The 12677-nt window shown below is 40.6% G+C and overlaps 1 protein-coding gene across 1 annotated transcript; it reads left to right on the top strand.

The window, feature by feature from the left end:
- The first annotated feature begins 4842 nt into the window (after window positions 1-4842).
- On the top strand, window positions 4843-12275 carry LOC147247395 (meckelin-like). Its single transcript, XM_086179801.1, has 28 exons — window positions 4843-5116; window positions 6054-6142; window positions 6223-6313; window positions 6405-6504; window positions 6718-6769; window positions 6860-6931; window positions 7018-7080; window positions 7370-7524; window positions 7607-7712; window positions 7808-7894; window positions 8097-8162; window positions 8267-8420; window positions 8551-8665; window positions 9016-9121; window positions 9344-9400; window positions 9485-9583; window positions 9694-9792; window positions 9933-10019; window positions 10105-10198; window positions 10288-10427; window positions 10514-10654; window positions 10770-10847; window positions 10937-11053; window positions 11160-11276; window positions 11360-11470; window positions 11593-11680; window positions 11768-11910; window positions 12006-12275. Exons 1-28 carry the CDS (start codon window positions 4912-4914, stop codon window positions 12093-12095), a joined length of 2922 nt encoding a protein of 973 aa, XP_086035927.1. The 5' UTR covers window positions 4843-4911; the 3' UTR covers window positions 12096-12275.
- Window positions 12276-12677: the final 402 nt, after the last annotated feature.

Genomic DNA, 12677 nt, shown 5'->3' with positions numbered 1-12677 from the left:
GTGGATGGCCAGCTGAAGTTAATTACCACTGAGGAAACACTTGAAAACAGTAAAAGAAACTTCTTATGCAGCTTCCTCGTGAGTGGATTTGTCATTATCAGTGCTGGTATTATTGCTATATTCTTGTAACTGAAGCGTAATTTTGTATAAACTGTACGTGATTACTTTTGTCTTTAAGGACAGATGAATTTAATAGATGGACAATGAACCATTCTTCTTCTTCTTCTTCTTCATCATTATTATTGCGGCACTTTTCTTAAAAAAAAAAAAGATGCTTCTTAAACAATAATTTGTCCGTTTTGTTTCATTTTCTGTCCAGTTCTGTTCAGTAAAACAGCCCCCCCCACACACACACACACACACACACACACACAAAAACATTCCTGTGCCTCCTTGTATTTGATACAATACATTTGATCGAGGATGTATTCACCAACCAGGGAGCACTAAGCACAGATCCCACAGAAACACCCTTGTCAAACCTGCATGACACATCTTAACCTGCTGTGCTTTTGTACTTGAAACATCCGCAGCTTAGGAGGTATATTGTTCAGAAATAGGCCATCGTGACAAGTTGTTTACAAGTGACCGCTGGCACTGATAAACATTTTTCTTTCTGTCCTGTTGGCCTCTAATACCAGACCATGAGAGAAGGGGATGCTGTGAGCTTTATGACAAAATGCTTTATCCCCCATTAACCTTCACAGAGTGGCCATCAGGAAGGGAATTCAGGTGGAATAAAGCACCAGTGTCAATAGGCAGGTGTGCTGCTAAGCTCACACCCTCTGTCCTTCATTTCTCCTCTTTCTTCTGGGGTCATCCCTTAGCTGGGCTCTGACAGCAATCACTGATAAGAAAATGATTAAGTATCATTGGCTTGACCACAATCCAATCTACTTTCTTGGTTGCTCCGCAGAATACAAAGAAAGCTATGGCCGAAAGGTTTTTCTTTTCTAACTGCTTTTTGATTGCTCTTCATATTCGCCATAGATGTATAAGCCAGCCTGATTTACAGCCTGACATCCATCACAGAGCTTTATACTTCTGAATGTTAGAAATCCCTGTCATGAAAGAGTGAGGATGAAAGAGCAGCCTTCACGTGTGTGTAATTGAGAAGTTAACATAAAACACTTGCCGTGGGAATGCTTATACACACACACGCGCACACACATGCATTGGTTAGTTTAGTCAGCAGGGATCACCAATCAGCTGTGAAATTCCTCACGTAATGCATCTGGGCACCCATGAAAGTGGAAACAGGAGTGGCTAATCTGTCGACTGGGACCAATCTGCCTTCTCATCAGGGCTCTTCATTAAAGTGGAGCACTGTCCATTAGCTGCTGTAATCCTCCTCAGCGTGCCACACGCACACACACACATATGACCTTGAAGTCTAACTGTACACACTGTTTAAAAAAGATCATGCAGCACACACACACACACACACACACACAGCTGTAACACACACAGGCGCAGTAAATGTCAGTGGCAGTTTTCCCACTGGCTTCTCAAAGTTGTTGCCTAGCAGGATTTACAAAGTTCCCTTTACTCCGCAACTCGAGGATGTTGTCATCATACAGTTATTTTTTTTTTTTTGTTTCATTTTATTTCCCACTTTCTCCTACAGAATGTGATCATTTCTCACTCACCATAGTTGCTGCTTAATTGAGCTGGATGTGCGTCAATGATTTCACTTAGAGGGGATCATCAAGATTCAGACAAGCACCTGTTCTTTTATGTGCCTGTAGAAGCCTGGCGGGAAAAACGATTACCGGCCTCATTTGTTCTCTATAGACAGTTGTGACCTTTCCAATTGGCACATCCTCTTACGAATATGACAGCTTTTCTTTCCCTCAACCAGGAGTGATATTGCATTTATTATGCACATAAATTGCATTTGGAAATTTGGAGCGGGAACATACTGCACAATCTGTTTGGTGGTTGATGTTGACATTGGACGGTTCTTCTTTAAAGGAAGTTTATGGTGATTCCATTGTGTTAGCCTTTCAGGTCTATTCTCACAGTTCTCTGGAAAAGAAAAAAAAAACTCTCCTTCCAGCAAATGATTTCTATAGGTATTTATATATCCTGAAATATTACTTAGTGTATTTCCCAGCATGGGGAGTAAATGACAATAAGACTCAAATAATACTGGATTATGTTTAAATTCATCTGTATGGAGCCCAAATGTGGCCAGAGAAAAATTACTTCAAGTGTGGGAATGAGTAGCTTGAGGCCACAGATTCATCAAATTGTGGAATTCCAGCCCAAAAGTTCATCACAATAAGAGATCAAGTTATATCTTGTGGCCACAGATTAATCAAAGTGTGGAAAGAAGTTATTGTGGCCACAACATATACTTTTCTTGTATTTCTATACTCCATCCTCTACATCTGCTAACGCTGACCTTCCTCTGAAAATAAACAAATCTAATTGTGTGAGATATATATATATATATATATATATATATATATATATTTTTTTTTTTTTTTTTTTGGTGGCCTGTTATATTTGTTTCTCCTGTGTTTGTCTTGTTTTGTGGCGCACTCTCGAGGTCACTCTGTGCTTTTGTTACCTCAGGTGCTCAGGTGTTCACAATTATCTGATGTCTATTAAAGGGAACCTTGCGAGCTGAGAGCCGCACGATTAAGACTGTATGTTCCAGCTCTGGTTTAACACGCATTGTCAATGTTTTTTCAGTATTTCAATGTGAAATAGCTGTCTCAATAAAGGATTTCACACTTTTTGACAAGAGTGCTTTTGAGCATGCTTTTTTTTAATCACGGAAACTATCCAACGAATGTCACATTAGCGGCTACCGACTTGTTTGTTAAACAGTACTTTGACACCTTACCTCTTTGAATTAGTGCTGATCTACATACATTTTAATTTTCATTAACTCATTGATCAGTTCTGTCATGCATGACTTTTAAAACTTAGATCCTGAGAATTAAGGGGAAAATAAAGGACAAAATTTAAATTTCAATCAGGCTAATTTAAGCGTATCCAGTTAAATACGTTTCATTTTAATCGTTGAAGGAAAACAAAGTATGAAGAGCAGTATTCCAGCCAGCAAAAATATGGTGTCATATTGACCTTTGGAGCAGCTGACAACTGGAATTACAAGTGTGATGAAAAAGCAAAGGACTCGATGAAATGTGCTCTCACTTTTTGCATGACACAAAAGGGAAGAATTCAATTTCACTTGGTCACAGAGAGGGATTCATCTTTTGAGTGTGAAGAGACAGAGAGAAAAGGCACTTTTGTTGTTGCCTCTGTTTGATGTGCAGTGCCTGGGTCGATCAGTGTCTTCTGCCTCGCCGTCTGCTGAGGTCTTCTCTCGTGATGAGATCTCACAATCTGTATTGAAAATGCCCACACATAATCTTCATGCCTACAACACACACACACACACACACACACACACACACAAACACCCAAATCTGTCTCGCTAACTTCCTCTATCTCCCTCCACTTCTTCTGCTTTAAGGTGTAAGCCAGAGGCCCCTTGAGTCATTTTTTATCCTGGGGCTCTTCCGTCCTTCACTGCTTTCATATCTTCAACAGGACAGGCACTAGGTCTAAACCTGGCCCTTCGTAATGATGACCACAGGCACAACAACCATCTGTAATGTGTCTGCTCCTCCCTTCAGGGAGCCGGAGAAGGATCTGCTGTCACTCTAGCAGGGGAAACATCTGTTCCCATTAAATTACTGTGGCCCTGCCATGCAAGTTATCGCTACCACACTCCATTTTACCGCCTGAGTCCTGCGCCTGTCGACAAGGGGATAAAACAAGATTAGTTAAATGACTGGGAACTGGAAAAGTAGACGGGGAGTGAGGAGAAAGAGAAGGAGACGTCGCTTCCCTTGTTATCTGCTCTCTTACCAATTAGGTAGCAAGGAATCTCCTCAAGTGAAGGGAAAAGGGGAAATAATCACCTCATCCATCAGCTAACTTGTCAGTGCATGGCTTTAACCCATTACATGTAAGTGGTTTGTGAGAAGACACTTATCCATTCTGAAGATCTCTCAGTTTTCTCAGATTTTAGTAATGACTTTGTACTGGTATTTACTTTACAACTAAGGCCATATTGCAACTCGAAAGTGAGTCCGTTCTGTGTAACCCCCAGATTGCACAGGCTGCACTATTTGTGGTCAGATTGATGTAGAATTAATGCATGATGGATACCACTGTAGATTAATGTAGAAAAGATAAAACGCTGGGCATATGGCAAATAACCAACCTGCAGCATCTGGTATTTTCTGGTTGTGGATGAAAGAGCTGCAACTGTGTCACATCCACTTTTGTTCTTTTTGGCATACAACATGTAAATAAATAATACAAAATCCAGCATCATTTCATGGGAGTAAATTTGTTCTTTTATTATTTATGTGAATAGATCAACAATCTGTGTGTTAAAGCCATTCTTCAGTCTAAAATTTGTGTTTTTGCCTTTGAAGCACTCACAAACTGTTATCTTCAAAGTACACTTTTTGAGTGGGGTATCACTTTAAGAAGGAGAAGAAGATTCTGAAGAAATAAATGCCTCCCAAAAGTTGAAAAATATTTTGCTATTTAAAATCTATCAACGTATTACATTATATCTCTTGACTGATTCATTTTCAGATAAGTAAAATGTGAATATGGCATCTTCTGAGTGAGAGATCAAAGATCACACAGATATTGTCAGATCAAAGTGAGAATTCAGAGATCAAAGTCAGGATTAAACAAACAAGGCAATGCATTTCCTTGTGTTTGAATTCAGAATTTAATCTCAGAATGACAAAACTTAATTTGATAGTCTTTGATAGGGTGCATTATTTAAGGTACAGTACTGCTATCTTCTTAGTGCATTACAACAAAGCCAACGGTGAAAGCAAACTGTAACCTTGCTTTCGAGCCGTGACCATGGTGATGAGGACATTACTGTCAGTCGTTACCAGATATGGAGTCCCTCTAATGATTATACTCGCAGCACTCGTCGATCTGCTTAACTGTCAGAAGTTTTTCATCCCGTTTAAGGCTCCTTCAGACTGTGGTGTGAAAGAATTTTTTGACATCTCGAGTCTGTCATGTGAAAGCTGTGGTTCCAATCAACAACGGAGCACTACAGGTTGGTGACTGTTAAATGTTAGGCTTTTACTCTGTTGTCATTTTTATGAATGCAGAGAGAGCCATCCATGTATCTTTAACTTGAAGCTGATAGCAACTGGAAGCTAAACCTGCAACAAACCTGTCCAAAAACATTAGCTTACTAATTCATACACTTCCAGTGTGACCAGAGGGGCTATAGTTAGTATGTTTCAATCTGAAATGACGGTTTGTGAATTACTCAACAAATAGGTGGGTAAAAAGACTTGGATTAAACCAGACAGTGTGCTTGAGAATTTGTAAACATACATTTTTGGGTAGTTGTTTTGTTGCTGTAGCTGTTGTTTGCTATTAGCTTCATTATACATGGCTGGCTCTTTTTGCATTCTGGTGTCACAAAGAAGGAGAGGGGGAAAAAAGCCTTTCAGAGCTCAAGACTCCTGTTACAAGTACCGGTAGTTGAAATACACAACTTTGGTATCAACTTTTTTTCCAAAATAAACTTTAACTGTGGTTCTGTCAGTCACAAAAGACCAAGAGAAACCCCACTGAGCTGTATAAAATGTAAAGTGAAAAAGGCCAAAATAACCTTTGCTTTTTGAGAAGACAAATCCGGTAAAAGGGAAAACACCCTGAAGTAGAATAATGTGATTCGTAGTATTAAGGTGCAATCAAAATATCTTATTCATATATGTATTTCATACCACATTAACAAGGTAAGTGGAATGCAAATTATGTTCAAAGCAATTAAGATGAATTTATTGATTTTTTTGAATATATATATATATATATATATATATATACATACATATATTTGTATCAATCTATAAAGAGGATGAAAATAAGAATATTTTAACATTCCTAATCAAAATTTCATGATGCAAATTGTGCAACATTCCAATGTAAAAGCCATCATTATATAACATCTATTGTACTTGTTCTTTCTGTTTGTCTTCCAGGACTCCATTGTGTTTGCAAACCTGGCTACCGCACTCTCACAACTGATAGGGCCAAGATTATTTGTCAGGCCTGTCCCTCTCACAAGCCTGTAAATAAATTTAACAGTGCAAATCTTTTATTTCTCTGTCATCGGAATTGATTCTGATAAGCTTCCTAATTTCTTTACAGGCCGTCACAAAGGATGGCTTTGACTGTATCAGCTGTCCAGGCGGTCTCACTGATGAGGGGAACTGCAAGTGCCCAACAGGAAATATCCTTGGTGAGTCACCACATATAGTTGGATCTTCTCCTGGTGGCAAAATGATATTTAATTGCACATTTTATAATAAATGGCTGCTTCTCCCTTCCAGTGGAGAGGAATGTCAGTGGAAACCTATTGGAGGAAGCGAGGTGTGAGGCCTGCCATGGAAACGGATCAGATGTCTCAAAACCAAACAGCAGAGGAGACAGGTATCCAGCACACTTCCCAGCTTGTCTATACAGGTTCTAGGAACATTTTTGCACTCCATTCCTAGTGTCATTTCTTGGAAAGTGGAGGTCGGAAATGAGAGTGAGGTCACACGCAGGTTGACTGATACCAGTTGAAATTTTCAACTGGGAACTCAAAAAAATTCTGAATTCTAAACTGGAACACACCATAAGTTTGATGATGTTTTCTTCCAGTTGTGAAAGATGTCAGACTCCCTCCTGTTCGTGTGAACCTCCAAACATCCCGGTGAGTTCACCTGGCCCTCTCAACCAAACAATCCAAACACCTTTGAGTCAAAGAATGTATTTAACATGAGTGGTCAATGGGATTTTCCAGGACAGAGGATTATGTTTCCCACCAAACACACTTCAAACCAATTTGCAGCCCACTGTCTACTTCTCTCAGCTGGTGAGTCTCGTCATCCCCTTTTACTACTCAGTTTATTTTCATGAATTTCGGGTGAATTCTGATTTTGTGTTCTCATCTCCCGGCAGAGGTTGAATATCCGGTCTACCTGGTTCGCCAATAACCTGAACTCCGCCGCAGCAGCCTGCCGAGTAATTCCACCCTGTCTTTACTTTACACTCTAGGAAGCTTGCGATTTAGAATTTTAGGATGTTATGTTGTTTAAGTCAAAGTTGTTCCGCAGAAGAGTGGAACATTTAGTAATCAGAAGGTTTGATGCGTTTGATGATCTGTTCGCATGGATAAGAGGAGGTGATGAGCTCAGAGGTTTTTCATTTCAATGGATCGAACGATTTGGTTCATATCCCTCCTCATTATGACTGTTTGATCAGGATTTTGCAGGTCCATCATCTGAAAGTATAAGCTGTTATATCTCCACAGGTTTTCTCTGACGTGACAGCTTGCCAGGCTCTTGGGAACATGTGTGTGATGAACATGCACTCCGTCAGCAGAGTTAGCAATGATGCCTGCGGTCTCTTCAACACGATCTTCAGAGCGAAGGCTGCTCTGAGGTCAAATCAAGGCATTTCCTACTGGTAATCAACACTGTCGTACATGTAAGCTCGTTTGTAAAACCGTGACGGAGTTTCATCCAGAATTTTTTTCTCTGCCCTTCAGGAAAGGTGCTCTACCATGGCTTTACTACGGGAATGAACCTGGACTGGCGACTCAAGTGCTTCAGACCCCAGTTCCGGCTGAGTTCAGTTTCGCTGGAGGAAAAAACGTAAGAGATGAACGTCGATCAATTATGCCTGTCAATTATTCAACATGACACGCGACAGAAAATGGTTTCATTGACGTCTTTTCTTCGTTGACTAGGACAATGACATTAAGCTGATTGCTGCTGTCTACAATGTCAGAGGACAGTTCCTCCGATGGGAAAACGTAGCAGGAGGGAATCTCCAGGTATAAAAAAATCAGAAAGAAATAGAATAGTAATTGTTGCTTCAGATAACAGTTTTTGGCAAAGCTGCTTTGAAGGTGCGTGAAGTTTAGGCCTCCTTAGAAATGTGACTCAGATCTTACAATTTGACAGCATTAAGATCGAAAAGCATGACTCAACAATATGTCAGAACGATATAACTCTTCTTCTCCTTGTCTCTTTAAGCTTTGTCCAGACTCGCCCATCAAAAAGAAGGCTGCCTTTAGCTTTGGCACTGTCTACACAGAATCAGTAAGTGTGCCTGTTTTATTTAACAACATTCTGTGATGCCCAGTTGAGTTACAGTTGTGTATGTGCGTGCGTGCGTGCGTGCATGTGTGTGTGTGTGTTTGTAGTGTGATCTCTCAGTAGAAGAGCTGGTGCATACTCATCCTGAGCCACTTTTCTACGATGTGTTCCTGGAACTCCGCATCAGGGAGAAAAGAAAACTTCTGCCTGTGCCAACAAAGGTTGATAACCAACAATACAAATGGCAGTTCATCAATCAAGGTAGGAGGATTGCTCTTAAATGATGTGTGTGTGTGTGTGTGTGTGTGTGTGTGTGTGTGTGTGTGCGTGTGCGTGTGCGTGTGCGTATGTGCTTGTATGAATTACTGAAATGTGATCCATCTGCGCACAGACAACATGAAGAACTGGTACCTGACTCGACGTATGTTTGTTGTCGACGCACTGAGTGGAAGAGAGAAAAACCAACATCTGAAAGTCATCCGAGTGGCCAACAGCATCAAAATAAGGTGAGCGTCTTGATTCAGAATTACTCAAATAGAAGAAAAATGCTAGACCAACAAAAAAAAAATGTTAATGCAAAATTTGAAGAGAATTCTTTTAAAGCATTCATGGGATTTCGCATTCATGAAAATGGGGCAGATATATGTGAGGTGACAGTGACCTTGACCTTTGACCGCCAAACTCTTCTTGAGGTGATTCTTCTGTCCAAGTGGACATTTGTACCCTCGCGGAGTTCCTGAGAGGTGACTTTAACTATAAAGGGATCTACAAACATGCGAACCGCCAACTTGAAAAAATGATGTAACTGCATTTTAAAGCTGTGAGGTTTACTTACTCAGATAAGCCTGTTTTGCAGGTTCCAGTTGGCCCACCAGACCAGGGAAGGACAGATCTACACTCCTCTGATGACTGTGGAGTACAAAGATGTTCCCATCACAGATATTAAAACACAAACTGTATCTGTGAGTGAACACACACCTACACACACACACACACACACACACACACACACACACACACACACACACACACACACACACTGGAAATCTTTGTCACAAAAAGGCTGTGCTTTAGATGCCGAACAAAGAGTCGCTTTGTGGACTCTGTTAGAACAGGAAAATGTTTTTATTTTAAAAACTTTATTTTTTGTCATGCATTTATTTGACAAGTTTATCTGATTCAAGGCGAAATTTGCGGTGGAATATGAGATGGATCAGAAAGGGGCTCTCATTCAGACCAAAGTGAGTAGAATGATTAATATGTCCATTTTAAAATGTCCAGTAGGACAAGACGGAGGTGATCTCACGTGTCTCCCGTGTGCACAGGTTGCCCTCGGTATGATGGGGTGTCTGGCTCTTTTGAACTCGCTACGGAAGACAATCAGCTGGAAGAGAAGGATGGCCTCACTGTTTGTCGATACGGAGGTGAAATGTCTTTAATGTGTCATAAAGCCTTAAGCCTCCTCAGTCAGTGCTACATTAAAACTGATGTTGTTCTCTCTCTCGCCCTCTTCCCCTCACTCCTATGGCTTCAGACAATACTGAAGTTTTTGTTGTTCTTCGCTGGAGACCTGGCCAATGTTTTCTTTGTCGTCACCGTTGGAACTGGACTGAAATGGCTCTTATTTTACAAGGTAATCCTTCATTTGTTTCTTTTTTTTGTATTTCTCTCTATTCTCTCTAGACTTGTCTTCTTTTTTGTTATAAAATGCATAGATAGACAGTACATATAACAAATATTGACTGTTTTGTGTGGGGTTTCTTTCCGTCTCAGGGTCAGCATTTCGTAGTAGTGTTGTTACCACTGCCTAGTCAGGAGGAGCAGTTTGTATCATACATCTCTTGGGCCTTCGTTCTCAAGGTGAGATTAATCTACAATGCATGGTTCATTACAGACAGTATATAGGATCTGCTTCTATTATAAAATAATGTGTGTTTGTATCCAGGCGATACAGTTTCTCCACAAGCTGGTCCTGCAGTTGACAGTTGATGTGTTCTTCATTGACTGGGAGAAGCCACGAAGCAATAAGGCAATGCAAGGTACCAAAATTTGATTGGATCGCACAAAGTTCAAGTCTTCCAAGGAAATAATTTCGAAGCCTTTTCAAAATATCTGCCCCTCTCAACAGCAACCAATGAGGCAGAACAAGAGACCCCTCCTGTCAGCATCTGGAGGACTTACTTTGTGGCCAAGGAATGGATGAGCCTCCAGACCATCCGCAAGATTAATCCTACCCTTCAGATCGTGGCTGTGCTCTTCTGCCTTGAAGTACATCTTACTCCAATATATATATACTTTTTTTTTTCAAATTGTTCCATCCTTTTACCTCATTCCTGATGACATGTCTCCCTCAGGTGTTGGGATTTTCTGACCTCGCTCTCAGGGATCCCTGGTCAACTTTACAGCGCTCCCCAAAGGAGTTCACCCCCCCGAACAGCGTGATTCTTCGTTATGGTGTGGCAACCATGCTTTGGCTTTGCATCGGAGTTATCCAGGCAAAAAAAAAAAACTTTCACTCTTAAATTACATGTTTTCTTGTCTTAAGAAAAGAAAAATACTGTACAATTTTCTTAGCAGGTTCCTTAAAAGATCTTTTTTTTTTTTTTTCAGGCGATTTTGGCTGAGATTTATGCGTTTTTTGTGGAGGACAAAGTGAGACAGTTCGTGGATCTCTGCTCCACCAGTAATGTAAGTGCCAAGAATTGAGTATATTTTGAATTAATCCTCTGTTTGGTAAGTGTTTGACATAAGTGTGTTTTGTCCGTGTTTGTATGTAGATTTCTGTGGTGGTCCTAACTCACCGGTGTTTCGGGTACTACATCCACGGTCATTCCGTCCATGGCTACGCAGACACAAATATGGAAGAAATGAATAACAATCTAAAGAGAGAAGCGGTATACACGCCAACACTGTGCTTATCGTTTTAGATGAAGTTACTTATGAAATTATCGATGATAATCATAATTTTTTTTTCTCTCCGTCTTATTTTTCTGTCTCAAGGGTTCAATGGTTGGTCAAAGAGGTCTACTTCCACACTCAGACATCCAGACCTTCGAGGTCTCCCTCACCGAGCAACTGGGCCAACACCACGAGAAGATACGATGTGAACTGACAGAGGTTTGTGCTTGGCTCTATCTTTATTGAGCCGGAACCAAAAACATGAATCATGCATTTAATTCGAATCATCTTATGTGCTGCAGAGGAGTGCACCTGTACGACGGATGGATGCGTCCATTGCCAACAAGCTCGAGGAGTTCTTGCACGCCCACCGTACCGTGAGCCACTTCCTGGGATCCATTATTCACAATAATGTTAGTACATTTGCTCAAATACTACAAACACTTAATACCAGCAAGGTTGAATATTTAATTGTTTCACTGACCTGATATATGTGGCACTGAAGAGCTTGTTGCTTCTCTTCCATCCTGGCCAGGACTATGTTGTACAGGACAAAAATGCGAGTGAGAGGTTGCTCGGGATGGAACGCCTTCAACCTGCTGAGCAGAACATCTTTTACAATGGTAAAGACTTCTGGACCACAGATGCTGTACATCTCTGTTTCTCGATGTACATACAGTGTTTAGGAGTGCATGTGTTTGTCTTTCCAGATGATTCCCACTCCTACAGTAAAGTGCTGTTTTATGGAAACGAGACCACGCTGCTGATCTTCGACACGTTGTTCTTCTGTCTCGTTGACCTTGCATCTCAGAACTTTGTGCTCGCAGCTGTGCTTACATACCTACAGCAAATGGTAAGTATGTTGTTTATACCGTGTGTCTGCATTATTTTTGTTAAAAAGAAAAACCTCCAGTGATGTGAAAAAAAAAATCCTTTTAATCCAAACAGATATTCCGCTGGATCCGGAATTCAGTGGGAAGGAGGAACCTTCTCAACAAGGCTCTACTGGATGAGAGGTTAATGAAATATCTGAGTTGAAGCAAAACTGAAGAAACCCTACCGGCCATCACAGGAACTCATTACTGAGCTGCTCCAGAATCTCTGCAAGATTCTACAACAGCTACTTTCCCTAAGCATTAAGATTTCTAAACAAAGAATGCATCATGGTTTTCAAATATTGAAATATTCAGTAAATAATTCAAGATGTGAAGAATTAAGAAACTCTTCATGACTTTTCTTGACATCTTGTGGCACATTTCGTAACAGTTTGTCTTCTAGACATGAGCCGTACAGAATTTGCCTTGGTTGCAGGAGAACCTTGCAGAGACGACTATAGCAGAGGAGTACTGTCGAAGCTGCGTTGGTTTACTTGAAAGTAAAAGTGTTTTATGAGTTGACAACAAGATGAGCCACGACCTCTGGTCAAAAATCATCATTTTGACAAACATCACACATATCAAGATTAAGGCAGTGGCAGCTGACTTCTTATTTCCAATTAGTTTCAGCTGTTAACTCCCTCCTTTATCGCTCTAAGACGTTCTAGAGAGGAATGTGTGTGGGAAGAGGATGGAGAAGACAGTGCATGCCAGGTAGGAAGAAGAAGAAGTAAAAGAAGAGGTA

This window comes from Aulostomus chinensis, chromosome 16 (genome assembly GCF_037954235.1).
Source record: "Aulostomus chinensis isolate RoL2024-O1b breed Wild chromosome 16, RoL_Achi_v1.0, whole genome shotgun sequence".
In the NCBI taxonomy this organism is placed as follows: domain Eukaryota; kingdom Metazoa; phylum Chordata; class Actinopteri; order Syngnathiformes; family Aulostomidae; genus Aulostomus; species Aulostomus chinensis.
Note: the sequence above shows the minus strand (reverse complement) of the source record. Positions and strands in the feature narration are given on the sequence as shown.